Below are 24,667 nucleotides of genomic sequence, written 5' to 3'. Positions count from 1 at the left end.
CCAGCAGGACACCAGCTCATGTGCCTGCTGCAGCAATCTGCACTCACCTGGTTTATCTGTGAGCCTAACCCTAGAAGAGCAGACAAACAGCTCCTTCTCCTGAAAACAATATTAGCATTGACCGACTCAGGTCAGTACAGAAAAAATAAAGTATCCAGAGAACATAATTTGGGCCACATTCCAGGTTAAGACTGTGCTGCACAAGAACATCAGGCATCAACAGGGAGCTTCCATTTAAGGTGGTTCCTCCCTCCCCCCCCCACCCAGTAATGAGAAGATGATGATGGTGTTAGCCCAGAACAATAAAATCATTGAGAAGATCAAAATATAGCAAAGATTCTGTCCTTCCTTGAAAAAGAAAACACAACAACACAAACACATTGATTCTCTCAGCCTTTAAGGAAGCAACACTGGAAACCAGCATTGCAAGTTTATTACTTAAAAAAAAAAAAAAAACTCCAGTATTACACTGTCACTTATTTCCCTCCTGTCCATAGAGCAGAACTGTGCAACACATGCAATCCACTACAGTGACAAGAACTCACTGAGGGCAATTTCTGACTAGCATGAGAAGCTACTACACTGCACTGCCATCCTGCAGCCTGCTAGGAGCTCAGGAGAGGGCTTTTTTTTTTAGGTTTTTTTTTCTGAGTTTGAGCCTCAGATATCACCAATGTTCAGTAAAGCTCAGTCCTCTGACAAGGAAGTAGCATACAGACCGTGGGTGTGTTCAGTGATGAAAGAAACTTGGCTGCAGTGATTTTTAAGAAAGGTTTTCCCAAAATAGGTGTAACAAATACTGTGTTTGATACTACTAGGAAGCCCCTTGTAAGTGATTCCAGGGAAATACCTTAAGCAATGTAAAAGCAGAGTCAAGCACTGGACAGGAACTCCTGCATTACATGCCGAGCACCATTTATCACTCCATGCCAAGAGGCAGCTAGTGTGAACCTCTTAAGGACACCATTTCCCATTAGCTAATTAAATTAAACTCTAAATTTAGAAGTTCATACCTGCTCTTAAACTGACCTGTTTCATCTTGGCAGTTGCTGGGGTGGGGGAAACACATCACATTACTACATACAGTCAGGCTTTCTGCAAGAAAACACTGGAGCCCGAGTGGCCAAAAGCCGGTATAAAAAACTGGATGTTTGCTCCAGAATCCAAACCCTTCACTGCTGCCAGGAACGACATCAGAGTAATCTTTCAGCACTCCAGCCAAGTGGTCATTGTGAGTCTTAAATCGACGCTTCTTCTGAGAAGCAGGTTTCTTCCTCCTCTGAATGGGAGCCTGCAAGAAGAAAGCAAGCCAGCAGTCCAGTGATCTGCCCTCCAGCTGCCACACCCGACTGAGGAAGTGACCTGAGCACAGTCACCACTGCTCTGAAAAAACCAGGTGAGAAACTTGCTTGTTTTGCAGGGAGAATTCAGCATTCAGCTGAAATCCAGGCACGGAGATGACCCTGGGGATCATCTATCCCCTATCCACACCCACTAGCAAAGCTGCTGTTTATACATGGATTTCCAAACACTCCCATGCAGCTCCAGGAGCAGGTTGCACGCCCCGTAATTCTATCCACAACTATGTCCTCAAAAAGACACTTAGCATATAAGAAATCTGTGAGGAGTGCCTAGACAATGACAGGCATTAAATATCTAGGGTAGGGACTTAGCAGAAACCAGGACAAGTCCTGAGTGGAAGAGCTCTCCAGGACAGCCTGAAGCCAAGCACGGAGGAGAAAAAGACATAGTAATCACACACAAACAACTGTAAACAAAATAATTGTTTGAAGACAGGAAGAAAGCATCTCTGGAAAGCTTGCAGCCATTCTGGCCTCCCAGTAACCAGAAGCATATTGTGCCCAGTTTGGAGAACAGCCTCTGTATGGTGAGAGGCATGTTACATGGTTCCCATCTGGATTTTAAAGCTATTTAGTAGAGAAGAACAAGTTAAAAAAAAAACCACCCTCCTCCCCCCGAAAAGTAACTATTTTTCTACTCCTCATGCATTGCACAGCTTCGAGCAGAAGCTTCCACTTTGGAGCTCACAGGGACTTCTGGCATTTGCCCTCTTCTTGATGCTGCTTGGATTACACTGGCTCAAACGAGTTATAAAAACACTGACTGCTGGCTGCAGCATTGTTTTTGCAACTTCTTGAAACTGGCCACACTTCCCTGAGCTACACAAAGCAGCTGTGCATCAGCTCACCAACACGTTTTGGGATTAACACTGTGGGGTCAGGAAGGGGGAATCTCCCAGAAAGAGCTGCAATTTTTATCTCTTACTATTTTCTTTGGTCCAGTTTCCTGCATGGAAGAAATACCCTGGCGTTTCAGATACTCTTCAATCTTCTCCTCATCCATAGAATCCACGGGAATGCTCCTCCACAGCTTCTGAAACTCTGGAACACCAAACAACCCTCGTTTTATATCCCAAAGAGCAAACCCTGGGCAAAGCCCCCGCACGAAGGGGAAGAAATGGGCTTGATTTCAAACACTGAAGTATTCTGGCAGGGCAGCCTGGGACTGTACAGATGCAGCCATCACTGCCAGCAGGCACCCAATTAGCACAGCTCCAAATGCCTGCTTCACTTCCAAAAAACAAACCCCAACAAAACACCCTCAATGCTTCATGGGAAAACAACGAGCTGCTTCTCAGCTGTTTTTAACCAAACTCCAGCACCAGGAGCACCCAAGGCAACATGAGCTTTTAATGTTAAATTGTTTTTCCTTTTCTCTACTGCCTCTATCTATAGCTGAGGAGACTGTCAACGGGGTTTCTAAGTTTCAGTTCAAAATATCCTGGTGAAGGTAGTAACTTAACCATAAATGGCAAACTTCACTGATGCATCTTCAGCTGCATTGTCTTGGGAGACTTGTCATCTTCTAGTCCAATTTACTGAGGAATCAAGACATTTATTGCAGTGGGCTGAAGCTCGTTTATCACTGTAACATAATACACACCGTGCCGTACAGATAATAAATTACTTAAATTCCTCTGGTGTTAAAAAGAAGAGAGATGCCTTAAAAGCCACGGCAGCAGGAAAAAAAGACAGAGACAGTAAGTCTTAATTAGAGCAGCTGCCATCTGCCTGCACACTTTCTGCCTCATGTAAAGTTTCACAGAGCCTCTGGAATGCCTTCTCCAGGCAGCGGCTGGTACAATCCCACCTCCCTTCATTCCCCAGGCAGTAAGTTAGATATAGCCTGTCAGCAGGTTTGGCTAACAAACTATAAATAAAACACGAGGCACACATAGCAACGAGAGGCTCAGTTTTTCCCTTTATTTCCAGATAAATTTAGTATACAGTTGTCAAAACAACCCCAACTTCTGCAGGCTTAAGAAGCTGTCCTACGCGGCGGGCGATGAAACGCGCGGCAACGAAACGGCCCCGTGCAACAAGCACATGGAACAGCAGCAGCCCTGGTGCCTCCCCTTGGACCAGCTCCCTTCCCAGTGAATCACACAACCACTGAGTCACAGAATACACCATGTTGGAAGGGACCCATCAGGATCATCAAATCCAACTCCTGTCCCTGTGTAGGGCACCCCCAGGATCACACTGTGATGCCTGAGAGCGTCATCCAAATGCTTCTTGAGCTGAGGCAGGGTTGGTTTACATCTTGTTTATCTAATGAGCAGAGAAGCTTTCAGTGACAGGGCTTGCTTTTTCTCTCCATTGCTAACAGTAAACAGACTGTTTAAAGCTTTCCAGGAAACAAAAGAAAGGAATTTTTGCCAGTGAAGAACAAGAGCAGTGTTCATTTTTGGTAATGTGGCAGTGATTTTTGTTTTGTTTTTTCTTCTTTTTGGTCTGGTGATTTTTGAACTAAATCCTGTAGAAATGCCACTTTTGGTTGCAGGGAGAGACAGCACTCAGCCTGTTTTTCCTACAGTGCAGCAGGATCACGGGGACTGCAGCTTCCAGGTAACTCAGTCCAAGGAATGACTGCATGCAGAAGTTCTCCCTCTGCTCGTCCATCCTGAGCTTGCCCCCAGGCGCTGGGCAGAGCTCCCCCTGCCTCCTTTCACAGATCATCTCTCACCTCATCCTCCTGCAGCAGGTGGAGAAGGTTTTGTTATGATCAAAGCTGAGCACACAAGAGATTTCTCAGCGATGAGAGCTCAGATCATGAAGTGTTAACAGCAGAAGGTCCTGCTGCACCCTCCAGGCAGAGCAGAAAATGCTCTTTCCAGCGATTTCCCCTCTGTTCACACTCCCTCCCTCACTTCAAGCTGGACATGGAGCCCTGGGAGTGCTTGGGAAGGTGAAGGAGGTGATGGGTGTGCTGTGGTGGGAGCTGAAGCAGTGGAGGTCAGCCCTCCAAAATGCACAACAGGCACCTGTGCATGAGGTGACAGCAGGTGAGACCTTACACAGCAGTGTCCCTTTGTTTAGAATGTCCTGCTACAAACACAGATGATGTCTCTCCTGATTAGAGTTCAGGATATATGGATAAATATGCCCTGGTACAACAGAAGAAAAAAAAAAAAAAAAAAAAAAAAAAAAAAAAGGCTGAGGATAGGTGCTTAAGGTTAAACTGCTCTACATTCTTCCAGGGAACAGAAGTGAAAAATTAAACACTAGAAAATAAATGGTCAGCTCTTCAAGGATCAACATGCAGAGAAGTGCAGACCCCTGTTAATATCTAACCACAGCCATTTGCATTTCTTGTAATGCAAGGCTTGCACCATCGTTTACAGCTTCATGTTCACCTTTGAAACTTGGCCAAGGAAGAGGAATGTAACAGTCAACAGGAATCCAAACCACAAAGCTACAATGGACTTTACATACAGATAATTTAATCCACTAATTGGCCCCACCAGAGCTGCTATACAGTATCTAAAAATTCCTTCATCAATCAGGCTGCTTTCAGTGCTGCTGCTTTGATTGCTGCAACAGCAAAAGAACCCTCTTCCCATGCTGAAGCTCCATGTAGGGTGTTAAAACACCCGATTGCCTTGGGAAGGGGGAGTGACAACAACACAGTTCCCCCCTGGAAACACTCTGTCTTACAGGATTGGATCAGAACTAAAAGTGCAGGATAAAGGTGGAGAAGCACAGAGCTGGCTGCATGCAGGGTGCCATCTAAAGGGAAAAGGAGACACATCCATCATCTGCTCACAAAACCCACTTGGTGTAACACTGCTGAATGCAAGAACTGAAGAAAGGGAGCAGCTGGCTGGCTGGCACTGAACCATTCCCATGTTACCTGTCAGATTTATTCCCAAATCTCCATGGATTATGCCCCTACTTGCTAGTGAAAAGTTTAGACCTTGGGAAGAGGCTATCTGGATGGTTGTGGCATCCCCTCTGAAATATGAGAGCCTTTTGAGAAAAGCTGGCAGCAACTACAGTTCTCCAGAAACAACCATCAGCATTGGTGGTACTTCTGCCCCTCAGAATTCACACCCTTGACCCAAGACAGAACACGATTTCTCCAGTTTCTTTAAGGAGAATCTGAAATCCTGTCACTCTTGGCCTCTGCTGATGCTCCAGGTACCCAAGGGGGTCACTACCTGTAAGAAAGGGACCCTGTGTCCATGCTTATGGTTGGCCAGGCAGGAGGATGTGGCAGGCTGGGCCTGTGTCTGGAGAGGGGAGAAGACAGAAAGGAAAATGCTGTGATGAGCTGAGGTGTCTGAAGAGCAAACAGTGACAGAAGGTTGTTCCTGGGGACAGTTTCCATCTACTGAATCTCTTTTGAAGATGTCTTGTCTTTTCTCTGCACAAGGAGTTTGGTACCAAGGGGATGCTTGGAGCAGAAAGTTGTCCTGTCTCAGGCAGGCATGGGGAAGAGGTTCAGATTCATGTATTCCTGCAGTGCACATAACCATTAAGATTAAAGAAGACATCAGTTTTCCTCCCCCAGGTCCTGTCAGCTCCTAGGTGATTTTTACACCATCACAGCACAGCAAAGGTGAGAAACTTTTTCTATCAGATCCACTGAACTGTTTGACAGAGCAGCCAGAACAAGCTTCTAAGCAGGCTGCAGTCAGATGAGGTGACCATTTCTCCTACCACTTCAGCTGCTCTGACAGGGTAGAGCCCAGAAAAAATCCCTTTGGGCTAAACTTCCAAAGAGTTTCTGGCCAAAGCAAGGCAGGTGCCATGAATCCCCAAGGAGATAAGCTTGTAAGTCCTGATACCAACACAGCTCTTCCCCAGAAGAGGCAGGAAGTTGTGATCCTGGTACCCAAAGCAGGTTGCTTGGTGTCTTGCCTTGAGAATGAACCAATCCCATATGCACTGCCTTGTGATTTGATCAATAAATATTTTAACTCAGAAGCCTGACAGAACCAACACTACCCAGAGGCTGCTCCCTTGCTCCTCCAGATGGCAAACTGCTGGACTTCCAAGTAAGGAGAGGAGGGAATGAGACCACGAGCTGACTGAAAGGCCAGTTTAGATGTCTGCTAACATCACCATCTCTGTCCTCTCAGACTTTAAAACAGGACCAGCAGTAACCATCATGCAGCATAACAAAAATTTTACAAAATAACCTCCCTCCAAACAACCCAAGGGGTAAGGATGCACAGTTACAACCTTCCTGCACTGTGTGGTGCCTCATACATGAAAACAATCTGCTGACATTCCAGAGTGATGAGACTCTAACACATGCCCTTGCTAGAAATGCTTACATTTGGGGAATAAAGTCATGGGTAAATGGCAGCACAGGGACTTGAGCTTAGCTTATCCTGCACTTCTGACTGCCTCACCTGCTCTCACAAAAAAAAAAAAGGCTGAGATGGCTTCTGGAGATAAATGATTGTATCATGCTGGTAATAAAGTCTGCCAGAGATCAAAAACAGCTGAAAAATCTTCACTGAGCCAAGCCAAAATCTGAGGACAGGATGAGAACAGGTAAAAAAAAAGCAGAAGGGAAGAAATGACTGTGCAGTGGGGAAGAGGGAGTCCTGCTGCATGGCAGGGAGCACAGCACTAGATTTATACTAGAAGGAAAGGGTGCTTGAAACTAAACCCTGGACCATCTTGGAATTCAAAGCCAGAGCCATATTTCATCACTGATCCCAAGCAATTTTTATTCTGTTAAATTTAAGAGGCTTTGGCCATTCTTTAAATCTCTTCCAAGGTACTAAGGAGGAATATTAAAAGCATAAAATCATTGTTTTTAGGCAAAATACTTCCTGTGTTGCCCTCAGATGTGAAAGATACCATCTCTTCTCAGTTAAGGAATCAGACTGGCTTTTCAGCATGCAGTGGGCACGAGGTGAAAGCTTGATTCACAAGCACAGTGCTTTAGCCCCAGCACAAAAAGGCAGTGCTTGAGTTGGCTGGAGCACCTGAAATCTAGCCTGGCTTTTATAAATGCTTTTGGCTACATGCTCCTGACAGAAGATTAATTAGTCAGGAAGTCAAGAAGGAACACATGCAATCTGAACCTTCCTTGGCTAATCACATAAAAGGGAGAGCAAAAGCTATTCCTTACTGCAAAAAAACCCCCTTCTCCAGCACCCTGGAGATCACAATATCCAGGTACTGCACTGCTGCTGTGGCACAGTGGGATTTATTTTCACAAGCTGGTTCAGCCATCAGAGCAGCTGTAGTTGGGGTAGAGACAAGCACTGCCAGAAAGCAATTCCTCCCACTACTTTAGACAGCAACTTCCAAACTGTCCAAGCAGCTCCTCCTTCTCTGGGAGGATGGGAAAGGACACCTGATTGGAGAGGATATTAACACCTTTGAAAACTGGAGGGTGGCACGGGGCAGAATCACACTCTGAGGAGAGCAGAGCCTTTATTTCTGAGGATAAACATGAAGCTCAAAATTTATTTTGCAGCTGTCACCAGCTGCTAGATCAAAGAGTCTGACAACGTTTCAAGGCTTATTTTGCAGTCTTCTAAAAGCTTCATTTTAACATTGCTGGAGCTAATGAGCTGAAATAGCACTGCTAAGGCAGAAACATGTCGTAACTCAACCTGCACACAGACACTTCTGCCAGTGACTCCCTAGGAGACATGCTCTGGTGCTCTGGAAAGAATCAGAAAGCAGAATTCCTCAGGAAGGACAGATTTTCTTCATCAGAGGGTAACACGGCTGGGGAAAGGACTGTTAAGTAAGGGAACCTACTCAGGGGTGTTTTAAGAGTTGTGGCACCTACAGGCAGCAAAACAAAACTCAATAAAGTCTTCTCACCCCTTCACAGAACAAAGCAGCAGCAGCAGCATCCGAGGGAAAAGAAAACCACAAACCAGCAGGAACAGAACAACAACAAAAAAAAACCCCTTTCTGATCAGATGGGAACATGCTGCCACCTGCGGATGGAAGAACGCAAAGCCACCTTCAACTACAAACACACCAACCAACCCTGCACCACAGACACTGCAGGCTTGAAACCCTTCCTTCCTTCACTGGGAAGAGGAGCCAAACACCTTAAGCATTTTGTTTCAAGGGGTTTTAGAGAGGTTTTTCTCAACCTCTTAACCTTTTCTGCCTCTTCCTAAACTCATTTTAGCTCAGCATGCTAAAACATGATGTATTGTATATGAGCAGCCTTGGGTTTATACTGGCTACCTGGTGAAGAGCTGGCAGTGCCTCCATAAACCAGGCTCTTCTGTTGAATTTCAGTTAAACCTGAAATTATTACAACTTAAGAGCTACAGGGTAGAGATCTCCCTCTGATAACTCCTTTGTGATGGCTGGGTATCAGTTATCTGGAAATGATTGCACCACAAAAAAAGATCAACAATCAAACAAACACAACCACCAGCTGCTAAAAACTGAAAAGCTTTTGTCTCCACAGCTGATTTCAGAATGTTTTGGGTGTGTTCAGATCCCTAAAAGCTGAGGGCTGATGGCCTGAAGAGAGATTGTATGAACAGGATGACAGCGGAAAGAGTCAACTTATGGGCATCTGGGAGGTTAGAAATTCCCCAGGGGGTGCAGACTCCAGGCTTATAATTCTGCATTTCATGTAGAGTTCTGACTGTCACAAGGTGACAGAAATGATGGGTCTAAAAGAGATTCACTTCAGTGTTTGGAAACAATTTTTGTATTTTTAAATGCTGTAGGTGTGACATCTCCTTAATTATCTTTTGTGGAAGAAGGCTATTATTACTCAGAGTACAAGTGTGATACATAACAAATAAGTTAATAATACACATTTCCAGCTGCTCAATTTCACAGAATCACACAGAATCACAGAATCCTAGGGGTTGGAAGGGACCTCGAAAGATCATCTAGTCCAACCCCCCCTGCCAGAGCAGGGCCACCTAGAGTACATCGTGCAGGAACGTGTCCAAGCGGGTTTTGAATTTCACTGGAAATAATGAGCCTCCCTCAGATACTCAAAGAAAAAAGAATTTCATGCTTTGTCCTGTGGTCCTTTAAGTAGAGCAGTTCATGTTGCTATCAAAACCCTCCCATTTTGGGGTTTTTTTTAAATTTAATGTAATAATATATGGTAAGATAGCTTTAAGTGGCATGTTACAAGAACAATATGTCAATAACTGAGCATGTTCAGTGTCTTTGAGTCATCTAAAATAAAATCTTTGGACACATATTGCCTTCTGCTTTCTGTACTTACAGGCATCTGATGCTGGCATAAAAGTCACTGCTAGAACACACCCCAATTTGTGTAATTGATTTTGGTGCACAAAAAAGCACATTGCACCACAGGATTTGACCACTATTCGACAGAAAACACATGCTAAAGATCTCAAGTCCCAAATCCATTCCAGCACTGCCCCACATCTGTGCTTCTTCTCCCAGTTGTAAACTACCCCTTCCCAGGATTTTGCTCACATTTCCTCCCTGTCTGCTTCACCCTTCCCTGACATTTGTGGCCTCTACTCATGTTCACCAATAAAAGGCAAACTGGAAAAAGAAAACAACAACCTTGCACACACAGAAGCCATTCTTTTGGGGTTTTTCTTTGGCTGCCCTTTCCACAACAAAATGTTAGGTGCCAATTTAGTCACAGTCAGGTGATTTTTAGTCTCTTCTACACCATAAACTTAAAAAGGATGGTTGGGTGTCATGTTCCATTAAAACCAAAAGATGTTGTCTCTGGACTCACTCACGAGTCTGATTAGCTTCATGTAAACATAAACCTCTCTCCCAACATCTGGATATACCTAATATTTCATTACCACCTTCAAATACCTGAAGACTCCTTACCCAAGATGAATTAGAATCGATTATCATGGAAACATGAGAAAGATGTAAACAAACACCTACCTTCATCCACAGTAAACTGACAGCTCTTGTCATTGTAGAAGAGAATTTTCTTCTTATCAGGGCGATTAACAAAGATGATCTGGTCCCCTAAAGCCTCAAAAACAAAAGCAAAAGAACAACTCAAAATCATTTGGTTTCCAAGAATGAGAATTCCAACTTAAAACAGCAGCCCCAGATCTTGTGCTACAAAAAAAAGCACAACAAACCAAAGGAGGAAAAGTAACTGGCAAGGAAAAGCAGCTGAAGCAGCTGCTGATGGGAAGTACACAACTGCAGATGAGATGGGGAAGGACTGAGATCAAGGTATAAAAGCAGAACTAAATGCCTCCAGTTAGAAAGTGGAGAGATCAAGAGTCTTTTGTGAGAAAAAGCTTTGACAGCTGTGCTGAGGCATCAGGCCAAATCTGAAAACATGGGATGAAATACAGAAAAAGCTCCAATAGCAGATCTTCTGAAATAGGCTTTGATTTATCAAAAGAACAGAAAAAAACTCATGAGAAAATTCTCTCTTAGCCTCTAAGCTAAAGGGAATGGGTTGGCTGAACAGCAGATGCCTGCTACTCACCTTTATAGCTTTCTGGGCATTTGGTAGCCCTTCCTCAATATCTTCTAAGAGGATTCCTCCCAGCCCTCGCTGGTCATGCTTGTCCAAGAGCCTGAGAAGAGCCTTTTTATCCTTTAGGTTGTATTTGGGTTTGAAAGCATACTTCCCATCTACAACTTCTATTTTCGGGTTGTTGACTAAAGCCTGTAACAGGGACATCAATTTTCAACCTTGGAAAAGAGCACACGTTAGTACTTTTTTTTTTCCTAGTGCACTCCTGAGTAGCTAGAGCACATCAGCCACACACAATCCAGCTGCCAGTCTGGAGGCTTGAGTTTGAAAAGGATTTTAAATCCTTGGATCCTAGATCCACCAGCCTAAGCATAATCTGCCCCAAGAGAAAGCACCAAAGGAGGCTTAGCATTGTTCACTTAACACCTCTGGGCTGGAAGGTCCATGAAGCCTCTTAGAGCAGGCAGCCACACTCCTTCCTTTTGGAGAAAGGAATGAAAATAAAAAGCAGAGGGAATGCAAACCAGGGAGCTGTGGCTGAACGTAGTGTGCAAATGCACAACCTGACAGAATCAAGCTGGGCTCATGTGGATGTTAAGGATGTGAAAGGCATTAACCTGGGGTGAACAAACCAGGAGTCAGTCTTCCCCAACTGCTGTCAACTGGCACCAGCAGCTGTAGAAGAAATTGAGAAGAGCAGACCTCCTGCACAGTGGGATGGAACTTCTGATCCAGCTTCAGAGTGAGGCTGAGCACAAGTTCATGGACATCAAATCAAATCAAAATGATTTAAGATATGCTCCAAATCAGATTTGCTGTGCAGTCAGTACCACAATGGAAGTTCACCTGTAACAGAGGGCAACTCTACTCAGTTTCTTCTGCAGATGCCAGCCTGACCCTGAAAGGAGAAAGAGAAGACACACAGAGAGAAGAAAGGAGGGAGAAAACACCCATAACAGAGAAGGTAACTGTGGTGCTGTAGGGCATTTGTTCACCTTTTCTCATCCAGTAATAATTCAGTGATAATTTTATATACACCTGTTGGGAGGGGCTTTTTCATTCCATCTGAGATTCTGGTTCTTTATGGAAACAACCTGGAACTACCTGCTGGAAGAGTTCAGCCAAGTCAAGCCTCCACCACAACCAACCCTGCCAGACTGGAGGTTTCTGTACCCCAGAACAGTACTACAGCTACAGGGTTTATTAGTTAAAACCATCCTAGCTTTACTATGCAGAGGGTTTGTTGGTTTTTTCCCCACATCTCAACAGGTTTACTACTCTGTGTGAGGATTTTAAATGAGATCTGAGCAAAACTAGGAAGGCAAGTCAATATAAACACCAAATAAGGTATTTCTGTTAACTAAGAAATCTTTAAATTTGATTAAGACATTCAGATCAGTTAAATGTGAAGATGAATCCAGTGGCAAGTTGCAGTGAATCTGTAACAACAAAATCCAGCATCCAGAGTGAGACTGAGCAACTCCAGCAGGGGGAATTTGCAGATTTACTGTCACAATTTCAGACACAAATTTCACATCAGAATTCTTCATTTCAGTAAGAAACAGAGAACTGTAAACCTATGAATTCTGTACCATACCCCTTGGGTTCAGTTCATTTAACATCCTCTGTATTGGATGAGATCTCTGCTTGAAATTTTTCAAAGAAACTCCTTAAGAAAAGCAGTTTCTTTGTATGAAATCAGTAATGAATTAATTCATTTTACATAAAATGTACTCTCTGTGAAACTAACCTAACATGTCCTTAAAATATCAAAATAGCTTTCATTTCAGTTACCTCAACAGCAGGAGGTACAAGACAGACCTGTGAACCAATGTGGTTTCTTCTGTACATTTTGTTATTAAACTTATATAATTCAGATTTCTCCCAATCCTTTGATCTCTAATCTTAACAGATGCTTTCTTTACCTCGCTCATTAACCATTGTTTCTGCTTGAGTCCAATATCTAAATGTTGTGTTTCATCCAAAATCTCATCAAGGGTCAGTGCATGTGTGTCCCCCCGCTGGTGCCGAGTCTGGAAAAGTAAAGAGGATCCATCAGAGTTCTGCAGTTATTTTATTCAGTGTCTCAATCATCATCAAGTAACTAAAACTGGTATAATGTGATGATAAAACAACTTTATCAAAACCAGGAGAGATGCAGCACAAGCAGCAGATGAGTTTCAATTTGGTTTTTTTTCAGAATATGAGGAAAAAAATGAGGATCAGCTGAAACTGATGACAATCCCTCAAGCACCAAATTACATTTTGATAAAGAGTTCATGAATCCTAAAAGCTGACAGCATCTTGCAAGTCCTATTTCTACTGCAAATAAAAAAACCATTTTCCTGGTTGTAAAGTGACCTGGAATAATTAGGACTTCAGTACAGACTGTTTTGTTCACTGACAGCATTTTGAATTTAACAAGCCCTGTCTTGAAATCCTCACTCTTGCAGTAAAAGAATTTGAGAGTTTTCAATACTCAGCATCTTTCAGCTACCACAGGAGAATAACTGAAGTATTTCAAAACATTGCACTTTTACATCAAAACAACCTACCTTCATATAATTCACTATTTTAGCAAGGACCCCAAACTTGTAGCCAGAGCCTCCTGAAAGGGCTTTCAAGTTAAATGATCCATTGCTGTGATCTACAAAAGGAGAAAACAAACTATTAAATGATGCTTTCAACAACACCCTCTTGGCTCTGCACTCCATCTCCTTCTCACTCCCACTTCCAGATCACAAATGTGTGTTGCAGGACTATGTGCTGGCACAGGTATTGATCTAGATCCACACTTACCTGTGACAGACACAGCTCTGGATTGGGTTGTGTGTTTTTTATTTTTCTTTTTTTGCTTTTAAGCATCTCTAGTGAAGAATTAATTAAAAAAAAAAAACATAAATACAAAACAATTCAACCTGGTGTGCTGCACCACTGGAACAGCAATGCAGCATGTCAGGTCTGGTTCTGTTTTTATGTCTGGTGAGGTTTGCTACTGTGTAAAGCTTGCTTCAAAAATTCTTGCAGGGTTGTTGCTGACTGTTTGAGTAATTTTAGAGTACAGAAATAGCCACAAACCACTACCAGAAGCCACAGGTTCATTACCAGCACAGTACTGCTCAAACTCAATGGTAAAAGGCTTTTTAGAATTTCAGCTCCTCCAGAAAAAGAAAATTTCCTCTTCATCACCATGGGAATTTTTTTGTTCACTGGCAATGTCAAATCAAATCTGGCAGGAAAGTAGGTATCTGAGAGATACTGAGCTCCTACTATTGCTGCAAAAAATGAGTCAAGAGAAAGAAAAGAAAAATTAAAGTTAGTGCATTAACTGCAGCAGGTGGGGAGTGGAATGAAATCTGTGCTCTGCTGGGCAGCTGGAGAATTCAGGTAAGAGTGAAGATAAGGATGTGGAAGGGTTCAGGGGTTTGCAGTGGCCAAAAAGGAAATTAAAAAAAAAACAAACCAAACAAAGAATAACCCCCCCCAAACATCATAATGCAAATGCAGCTAAGGTGTTCAACAAAGACCCATCACTTCCACCCAGGCAGACAAAACCCTTAGAGGAAGTGTGTTAGATTCACTGTGGTTAAATTTGGATGCCCTTGCCAAGTTCTTCACAAGCAACTGCAAATTCAGCTTCCAAAATCACTGTGCTTCAGGTGAGCCATTTTCATGTCTGTCCCACTGCATCTCAGCCTGCTTCTAAGTTCTGTCAGTCAGCAGAAGAGACAACTGCAGAATGGGAATTGTGGATGTAGCCAAATTCCAAACAAATCCACTTTCAGATAATTACTGGGAAGACTTCATGGAAACTGGTGCTACTGTAGTAAAAAACAAAATCTCAAAGGAGCAAACATCACTTGGCAGCTGCTCATTGTGAGGCTGTTACATGACTCTGTCTTAGAGGCTTAGCAGAGCACAACAACTGCAAAATGAATGTAGAAGAATCAGTGTGATTCCAGCTACAGAAGAACATTTTATTCTGGTTACTAAATAAAAATGGAAAAAAGAAAAAGCCAGCTCTGCTGAAAGCACAGCCTGTAGGGATTTTCCCCACAGGGTCCCCTTTTATCATGAAAAATTAATGTCTATGCAGGACATTTTATAAATAAAAACCTGTATGTGTCACCAGAAGTCTGAAGTGACTGAAATAAATTCAGAGGCACAACAAATAGTTAAGGTGACTTCTGTCTGTCGAATCAAGGAGATTATCTTCTTTAATCTGCCTGCCTACAGCCCACTACTGACCCTGACAAGTAAATCTAAGCAGGAAATCTGGAGATATGAACACTTCAAACGTCACGGTGGGTCCAGCTGCACAAAGCAAAGTGGGATCAGAGCCCCCAGCACATCCCTCGTTACCAAGAACACAAAGAACAGCCCCAAAAAATAAAGTGTGAAGGGGTCTGCTGCTTCTTGGAGACAAAAAAAGTCAAATTTATGAATGATTTCCTCCCGGGGCTGAGGGTTTGATGCAAATGAGCATAAAGGAAGTTGTCAGCAGCACCATGCTCTGGCCAATGGCAGGAAAGCTCCATCTTAGCTGTGCCATAGGCTGCGTTAAATAAAAAAAAAAAAAAAAGGGAGCAGAGCAGCGCTCTTTCAGCATCCTCTCAGGCAAGAGGTAGGTGTGGATCATTTTCTAACCTTGTCTTAGGTTTACCTCGATTAATGAAAGAAAATAATGCCTGTAAGCTACAAGCTGCTTGGAATCAGGATGGTTTTTTTCTCTAGGCTGGGGAGGATTTGATGCCGCTGAGCGCGGAGGAGCTTCTCTTGCACGATCAGAGGGGCACTTTCACCATCTGTGCACTAATGGGAAATTGATGACTGCTCCATCTTACAGAGGAGCTCCCACCCTGAGCCAAGAGTCAGGAACCAAAATGGATTTCATGCTCAGGGTGGCAGCTTGTTTCCTGCAGCCTTGTGATGGACTCTCTATGTTTTTACTGAAATGCTGGGGAGAGGATTTGCCTTAAAACAAAGGCAGCTCAGCCTGAAATGTAAGAAATGCATCTCCCAAGTGGGTGTTCTGTGAAACGGCTCCAACTGAGCTGCCCAAAAGGGAGCAGGGTTTATGGATGTGCTAGGAACCTCTTCTAGAAACTGAGTTCATCAGGCTAGGAAGAAAATCCCCTGGCATCCTAAAATTATCCATGCAGATGCTGGAGCTGTGATCAATACAATGCAAACAGCCAGGTTAGAATCCATCTGAGATTTGTAAATGTTACTAGCCCAAGGTGTCTGTTCTGTTAAGTGGTTCCTTTAAACAGGACTTCCCCAGTACTGCACTGAGATGGGTTTTTTTGCCAGTCATTTCCCTCTGCTCCACGAAGATGATTTCAAATACAGCTGCTCCTCTGCAGTGTCTCAAGACAAGGCTAATTTCCAATTGAAACCTAACAGAGGTATTACAGAAGCCAATTCATGAAATATTTAACTCGCTGCTTTTTGGAGGCATTGAATTGCTCTAAGATCAGCCTGGCTTACAACAAGAATTGAAATGGTGCCATTAAAAATAAGTAAAGCTGCATAAAAAACAGACTATTTTTGTCAGCTTTCCAAGAGGCTAACCTCATTAGTGCTGTGTTAATTCTGAAGGCTCAGAAACAGCTACTTCAGTCTTCTATTTCACTAATTACAGCAAGGAGTAGCTGATATTTATCTGCCACAACTCATTCACATGGAAGGAGATCATCATCACCCTGGACAAGCAGGAGTCACCTCCAGCTGGGGCATTAAATTCCAGCTCCCTGGGTAAAGAAAAGTGTCCCCGTGCTGCTCTCACGGTGGCTCCTGATGAGCCATGCTCTGCCCAAGATGCTCCTCTCAGGAACAAGGGTACCACCCTGGCAGAGAGCTGTGCTGGGCGCATCCAGGCAATGGAATCATGCCCAGTCTCTTCAGAGACCCCAGATCTTTGTCACTTTTAGCAATGACTAAGACAGTAGAAACAGTTAATTCTTGTGCCTGGTGTATGCAGAGTGAGCAAACTTGAATGTAACAGACTGCAACAAAATCCTCAGTCTCAGAAATCTGTGGAAAATGCTCAGAGCAAAACTCCTTTCCTTCCTAAGGATATTCTCTTGCCATTTAAAATACACATTTAAATCTTACTTGCTTTAATTACCCCTCCAAAGGGACTCTGAATTTTTTTATTCAGCCTCCTCCAGATTTTCAAACCATCCCTTCAAAAATCCTCCAGACTTTTAGCCCCATAAAACAGGTCAGCTGAGTTTCCTTCCTAGACCCTGACCAAAGCAAGCCACGCTCTCAAAGCCAGGACCCAACTCAGCTCAGGAGTATTTTTAGCTTGGATTTGTTCTGTAAACTTCTGTTTAAGAAAACAAACCAAAAGAGTTTAATTAATCCTATCCATCTCAGTCATACTCTGTGTATTCAATTACAAGTTTGTGTATTCAGCAAGAGATTTAACAGAGAAAACAGTAAGTTACTGTAGCTGCTCTAATAAAAATCTGTATTAAACACTAATTCCAGCCAGGTATCTTCCCAACAACAAAGCTGTTCTGTTTAAATTTAAATCAATTGAAAACAGAAGGATAAAGGAGAAAATGTGGAATATCTGTATACAAATGGGACCTAAATCACAAGCTGGTTTGGCTGCATCATCATAGTTTTCACAGTATCCTTTTTTGAGTGACACACACACACACACACACACACACACACACACACAAGACAAGGTGCTTGAACTGCTTGAGCAGACACCATCACACTTTGCCTTGGTCACACGTTGTAGTTTTCACTGCCTAAGACAGGCTGATGGCAGAATTATTCCTGGGATATGCAAGGTCCATTGAAACACAACCCAACAAAACAGCAGTGTCACCCTTTGGCTCTGCAGTTTTGATTACTGAAGAAAATTAAACTAAAGGTGGCAGCCAGGACCCTTTTGTAATGAACATCTGCAGGTTTTGATTTTTTTCCTTTATGATCACTGTGTTTCACCACAAAACTCCTTGCTATTTCCTCTGTGACTCAGTCTCCTTCTCCCACACCCAGTTTTCAACTCCCTGAAAGATTCAAAGGTTATTACAGCAACCTCCATTCCCCATGACAGGTAATCAGGAGTCCCAGTGGCTCCCTGGACATTTTTTATTCCATTAGATTATATGCCAGAAATCCCATAAATTCCTCCAGTTTTGGGAAGCACAGACAAGGAAAGAAAACCAGTGGAAAAAAAAAGACTGATAACTGTAAAGATGTTACTGCCCAGCACCTCATCTGCCTACTTATGATTCACAAAGGAATTCAGAGACAGACAACACTGCTTTTTATTTCTAGATAAAGCCCAGAAATGATCAAGGCACAGCCTCCTTTCAACACTTTTGAGCAAGGGCCTCTCCAAAACAACATCACCTCGACACTGACACCAAAGGCAGATTTGCTGAAGCCAACTTCTTCTCCCACCTCTGCCCCACAGCACAAAGCAGTTTTGTCTTCTGCTGGGTACAAACTGCATTGGACAAAGATGGCATTTCTTCCCTAGCAGTTGAGCAGAGTTGAAAAAAAGGAATCAGAACTCCTCAGAAAGGGTTGGGTTTTCCTTGTTACCTATCCTGATGGGTTAGAAGGAATGAGGATTGTTATTTTTCTACTAGAGACTGCTATGTTTGCATGGAACTTTTGGTTCAGTTCTGTTCCATGCTTTGGAAGCATCTTCCAGAGCAGTCACAATTTACATATTCCAGAGTAACTCGGGCTACAGGGTGCAGGTATGGATCACTCTTCACTGAAACAGACATTCCAGAGAAATCACAAAGTTGTACATTTGGAGTCTGATACTTGTGTAAGCACACACAACTATTCACACTTCCTTGTAGGAGGTATAAGTATTTACTTTAAGTTAAATAAGTAAGTAAGTAAGTCTGAGTAAATTAAGTTAATCTGAGTTGAATTCTGGTGGTTCTAGATAAAAACCACAGCATGTTCTTGTTCAACAGAGCCCTCAACAGCTTTGTTTTTCTGTTTCAGCCCCCAAATCTGTGACAGTGAGCACACTGAGACAGCTCTTAAAGAATGGCAACTCTCAACACTACTCACTGGAACGAGACTACGTCCATTTCCCAGTATCTGGGCTTCCAAGTGCAAAAAATTTACCCTTTCCACGACAACTGGAACACTGCCTGCTTTGTTATCCTGATCATATTCATCTTTACTGTAGTTTCTCTGGTGGTGTTGGCTTTCCTCTACGAACTGCTGGACTGTTGCTGCTGTGTGAAAAATAAAACTGTCAAAGACTTGGAGAATGAACCCAACCCTGTCAGGGCAATGCTGAACAGCTTCAGAAGGCGTGACACAGAGGTGGTGTAGGGAGCACCTGAAGAACGTTTAACACCAGGAGTGAAGCCTCTTGTACCTTTATGAACGAGCAAGTCACATGAAGTTTTTCTTCTTCTGGACTTAAATATAGTAACAACAATTACTATTTTATCTCTGGATGTGAACTTGAATAATTGGGAAAGGCTTTTGGAGCGCTTAGCAGAAGGATGATCAGTTGTAATGTCATGTGGGGAAAAAAAAAAGATTTGTGTTTCTAAAATGAGCTTTTGTTGTTTACATTGAGTTGTTAGCATAGATCTTTGTCTACCTGAACGAACAAATGTTGCCTAAAAAACTATGTTGCTGAACTTGTATAAAAATGCTCAACAATCTGATCATACCCAGTGCCAGGACACAGCAGTGTCCTCCCACTGAGACCAACTGCACAAAGGCAGGAAAAAGACAGGAAAAAGATGGACAAGGGGTGAGGCAAACAGACAGGACAGGCTTGTGTGAGTTCTTGTCTTCAGCAGCTCTTCTTCTTACAGGCTTCTTGCTGTTAAAAGGGAGGGTGGTGGGAGGAAAAGCAAACCAACAGAAAGGTGGCCCTGAAATGTTTTTTTTCCAATCTCTTGTGGTCACACATGACCTTTTCTCCTGCCCCTTCTCAAAATTCAGAGAACTGCTCTCCCCTTACTTAATACTGAACCCATTTAACAACTTCTGGGTGTCAAGATGTGCTACCTTAAGCACACCCAGATCTTCCCACAAAACGAATGGAAACACTCTAGAAGTGTTAACCTTCCAGCCCAGAACAAACAGGGATTTTTCTATCCCCCTTTCTATCCCAAGGCTGCTGCCACCACAATAACCAGATGACAGGGAGTTGGACACACTGGATGCTCCATCCCACTCTTAACTTTTCAGAGCTGAACTGGAATTGACCAAGTTCCAGCCAAGGAACACGAGCAAACAGGGGTCACAGACCTTCCACCCCCCTGCCAGGAACTTTGCCCAGCCTGCAGGCAGCTTCCAGGTGGCAACCTGCTTCCCACAGGAAGCCCCACCAGGAGAAACCTTGTGCTAGAGCCAGTGGGGTGGATGCACACAAGAGCAGCTCAGTCTGCTTCACCAGCCTCACAGTGCACCCACAGAGTTCACTCTCATGCCTTGCTCACAAACTGACCTCACCAGGTTATTTTTCTCCTGTAGCTGCACCACCTCTGTAGTATTTAAACCACAAAGTTTTGCAGTTACCAATTACAACTGTTAGAAAACAGTACCCAACAGCCAGCAGTGAGACCTGGCAAGCTTGTCACACTCCTTGAACCCACAGAGAAACAGGCTAGCAAGAAGCATCCCAGACCAAAGCTATGTATGGGACGAGTTATTTAACCATATAAATAACCAGATATTTCAGTCATTAGGGAAACAAAGCCCAGCTAATGGCCAAAGGGACAAGTGAGCTACAACACTGATCTCTCAGCCTGTGGCAGAAATACCTTTGTGCCATGGCCAGTTTCTATAATTATCTATTTTTTTTTTTTAATATATAGCTTCCCTCTATCAGGTTCAGTACTCCCAAGCTCCAGAAGCTCTGCACACACTGAAGACTTCCTAATGTGACTCTTCCTTTGGTGAGATGGACTCAAGCTACCAGGCTACTACTAACCAGCACAGCTTGCCCAGAGACTTGGGAGGAGGAGCAACCCCAAACCCAGAGGAGTGTTACTGATGCCACCATCCATCTGGGACACACTCCTTACAGTGGTCCCACCAGCAGAGAACACTTCTGGCTGCAAACCAAACCATAAGCACAATTAATGGAAGCTGACATCCCAGGGAGAAGACAATTTTCAGATTCAGGCCAAGACGTATGATGAAAACATCAGTGCTGCTGATGCCTTACACTGTCAGGGAAAGAGGGCAGGTGCCTCATCACTTCTGCTGCAATCCACAGCCATGAAAGACCCAGGTCCTGCTCAAGAGAGGCAAGAGCTGCCATCAGGACACACTGATTTGATTAGAAAACATCTCTTTCCTGAAAATAATAAACCCCACTCTGGATGGCCACAGGGCTGCTTTCCACTGGCAGTGCTCCTACCCAGCACTCCCCATGGCTGCATCCTGGAGGATCATGGCCAACCTCTGCCACACTGGCCTCCTGTTCCTGCACCTTCCCGAGAAGCACACACCAGGAATAAAACCTTGGGACTCCTTCCAGCTGTTTATTTCACAGCTGTGTAAAGGGGGCTGGGTCTCTGCCCAAGGAACAGGAGACACAGCCCCAGAGCCTCAGGATGACCCTTGCAGACAGGTAGAGTGAGTTGTGAAACAGCTCCTGGAGACTGCAGCTGCTGATTGCTGCTGGCTGAGATCAACAACGGTCTTAAGAGAAAGACTAAGACCTCAGCCACAACTTAGTGTTGATCAATAAAAAGAAATAACCAGATATGATCTATTTCCTTTATTTTCCAGTTACTGTTACAAACTGAGCACACAAGGCAGTTTTGAATGTTTTCAAGTGACTTGCTTGAACAGTGATTCCAGATGAATATAGTAAGAATTATTCCTGCTGGAAAGCTTACAACAAAGCTGGCCTGAGTGTGAAGATTTAGCTGAAAGGCCTTTTGGAGCTCAGCATGAACTCCATGCCTCTCCTCCCCGAAACAGTAATGAGGACAGGCCTCTGAGTCACAAAATGACAGAGAACCTGCAAGCAGCTCACACCCAGGGACTATCAGTGCTACCCTGTCAGCACAGTGACACCAGTCCTCACCTCTGTGGGCACCACACAACAAAACTAGGGTTGATCATCTTCATTTTCATTTTTTTTGTGGGGATGGGACAGGGATTTTTTGTACTCCAGCTCCCCAAGACCCATCTCTGACAGACCCTGAGAGGCACCCAACCATCTGGTGACTCAAATGACAAAGCAGGTTTGGAGGCAAAGGGCTTGGCAGCATCACACAGGGCTGCTCATGCTGCTTGTGGCTGCTGAACCTGTCCAGTTGCTTGCCAGCCCCAGCACTGGTTCTGAGCCAGTTCCTAAGGGTAAGAGGGAGAAGGTTGGCTCTGAGAAGGTTGGGTTTGCTCACCCTTCATCATTCTCCTTCCACCCTTGCTGCTTCTGCAGTAGCTAGTGAACACTCTCCAAGGGAAAGCCCTGCATAAAAGTGTTAGAGAAACCTTTCTGCTGCTGTCTGGCACAAAGGCAGCAGTGTAAAAAGATAAAGCCACACATCCCTGTTTGTTTAAGCTCAGCATCTGATGACTGCAGAAGCACCTGAGGAAATACCCAGGCTCACAAAACCCCAGAATGGAAATGACACTTCCTTCATCTGCTCTGCCTCTTGGCCACCTAACTACTGACATCTCCTGGAGCAGACCCACAGGTGAACTGCCCACCCTGGTTCTGCTTCCCCATCCCTCTTTCCCAGCAAACCCCTCTCACTCAGGACAGGGCAGTTTGGGATTTAATTTCCTTTGGAGAGTGAGGCAAAGGGACTGAGGGAAACCTACCCTCCCTTGAATTGTTTTAAGATGTCTAACAATAACTTTATTTGGAGCCCTGAGAGGGTGAAGATCCATACACAAGCTCCTCACCCCACAGACAGATGATGTTCCACTCCTCCCATTGTTCTCCACGTTTTTCTCTGCTGTTTTCAGCTCCATTGTTTCTTCTGGGAGTTCAGAAGGGAGCCACATGTGGTACTCAAAACACAAGCACACACAATGGCTTTGCACAACAAAGTGTTTTAAGTCACTCCTGACATTTGATTTGACCTCCTGAGCACATCAGAGACCAGGCAGTGCCTTCAGAGAACTGCAAGGCCCCTCAAGTGAACACCCAGTCAAAGGGAACACAGAGAAAGCTGCTCCTCTTTCCATTTCACAGAATTCTGGCACTTTTTTATCAGCTGCTTATTTGAGATTGAGAGATGCACTATCAGCTTCACCAGCCCAGGGAAACAACAGAACTCCTGACCAAAGCAGACAGAAACTTATAAAAACCCCAATGTTTGTGAGCAAAGATTAGTGCCCAAGTAAAATAAGAACTATTAACCAAGAGGTGCTAGCCAAAAAAAAAAAAAAAAAAGATGTAAGTTGCAAAATCCACCTCATGGATGGACAACTGATGACTTTAAGAGTTAATAAACTCGAGTTTTAGGCTGCCACAAAGATAGGGAAGGGAAAGGGGAAAAAGGGGAAAAGGGGAAAAAAGGGGAGAGGGGAAAAGGGGGGAAAGAGGGAAAAGGGGGGAAAGTGGGGAAAGGGAGGAAAGAGGGAAAAGGGGAAAAGGGGAAAGGGGAATAGGGAAAGAGGGAAAAGGGGGAAAGAGGGGAAAGGGGGGAAAGGGGGAAAGGAAGAAAGGGAGGAAAGGGAGGAAAGAGGGGAAAGGGGGAAAAGGGAAAAAGGGGAAGTGGAAGGGGAAAAGGAAGGGAAAGGAAGGGAAAGGGGAAAGGGGGAAGGGAAAGGGGGAAGGGGAAAGGGAAAAGGGGGAAGAAGGGGGAAGAAGGGGGAAGAAGGGGGAAGAAGGGGGAAGAAGGGGGAAGAAGGGGGAAGAAGGGGGAAGAAGGGGGAAGAAGGGGGAAGAAGGGGGAAGAAGGGGGAAGAAGGGGGAAGAAGGGGGAAGAAGGGGGAAGAAGGGGAAAAGGGGGAAGAAGGGGGAAGGGAGAAAGAGGAAAGGGGAATGGGGAAAGGGGAAAAGGAAGGGAAAGAGGAAAAGGAAGAGAAAGGGGAAAGGGGAGGGGGAAGGGAAAGGGAAAGGAAGGGCTATTACTACTTTTCTTGTGGGTCCAGCAAGCACTGAAATGCACAAATCAAAGCTCAGTTTCATGTGAAATAATATTTTGGCATTAGTGATTCCCCAATTGTGCAACAGCAAGGAAGTCACAGGATGAGGCCTGACACATATGGGTCATAGCAAAGGTGCTTTTTCTCACTTTTTTCACACTGCACAGGCAAATTTCTTGACAGAAAGTGACAATTTAAAAGAAAGAACATCAAGAAGCCACTGGGGAAATCCACAGAGACTGATCCATAGTGATAGACCACAGCTGAAAGGCTGACAGGGGAAAACACCCCAACAGCTGTCAAACAGGAGACTTCCACCAACCTGTGCTTTGTTTGGAGCTTGAGGAGCCACCTTGCTCTACCTTTGCTTTCTTCTTTTTGGAGAAGAGGAGTCAGAAGATGGCGCTGGACGTTTTCTACCGCTGGTGTGGAGAGGCACGCTTTTTGAATAGCTCTCGCTCTCTCAGTAAGCTTGGATCCATAATTCTGTTACCAGAAGCAGGAGGGGAAAGGCAAGAAACAGGTATTAGAGTCAATAAGAGATTTAAGAGCAGAGGTACCTCGTGCTGACGCTGTTTGTTTGTGTCCTCTTTTCCCTGCCTATGGACTTTCAAGGATCAGGCACGTGTGGGGATTTAAAGCGTCAGAACGCAACCTGAACCCCCAGGGACAACTTGAAGGTAGAGAAGGCGATTTCTGAACCAGCCCCTCAAGCTCCCAGCGATGTGCCAAGCACCGGGGCAGCTCCCAGAACACCGACCCTCAGCACCCCCCCAGCAGAGCCTCACAGGCACCCAGCGTTAAACCAGGAACTTCAAACTCACCGACC

General features: G+C 44.3%; 2 protein-coding genes across 2 annotated transcripts; one reads left to right on the top strand and one right to left on the bottom strand.

The window, feature by feature from the left end:
• Window positions 1-392: 392 nt before the first annotated feature.
• Window positions 393-24,320, bottom strand: GTF2E2 (general transcription factor IIE subunit 2). The gene is given in 9 exon segments (XM_008497385.2): window positions 393-1,291; window positions 2,287-2,402; window positions 10,203-10,296; window positions 10,768-10,950; window positions 12,684-12,791; window positions 13,314-13,405; window positions 24,161-24,223; window positions 24,226-24,271; window positions 24,273-24,320. Coding segments are annotated over 9 exon segments (1,068 nt in total). The 3' UTR covers window positions 393-973.
• Window positions 15,351-19,193, top strand: SMIM18 (small integral membrane protein 18). Its single transcript, XM_008497384.2, has 2 exons — window positions 15,351-15,382; window positions 18,754-19,193. The coding sequence occupies exon 2, from the start codon at window positions 18,799-18,801 to the stop codon at window positions 19,090-19,092; it is 294 nt and encodes a 97-aa protein (XP_008495606.1). The 5' UTR covers window positions 15,351-15,382; window positions 18,754-18,798; the 3' UTR covers window positions 19,093-19,193.
• Window positions 24,321-24,667: the final 347 nt, after the last annotated feature.

This window comes from Calypte anna, chromosome 4A (genome assembly GCF_003957555.1).
Source record: "Calypte anna isolate BGI_N300 chromosome 4A, bCalAnn1_v1.p, whole genome shotgun sequence".
Classification (NCBI taxonomy): Eukaryota; Metazoa; Chordata; class Aves; order Apodiformes; family Trochilidae; genus Calypte; species Calypte anna.
The sequence above is the reverse complement of the archived record's forward strand: the minus strand, read 5'-3'. Positions and strand labels throughout refer to the sequence as shown.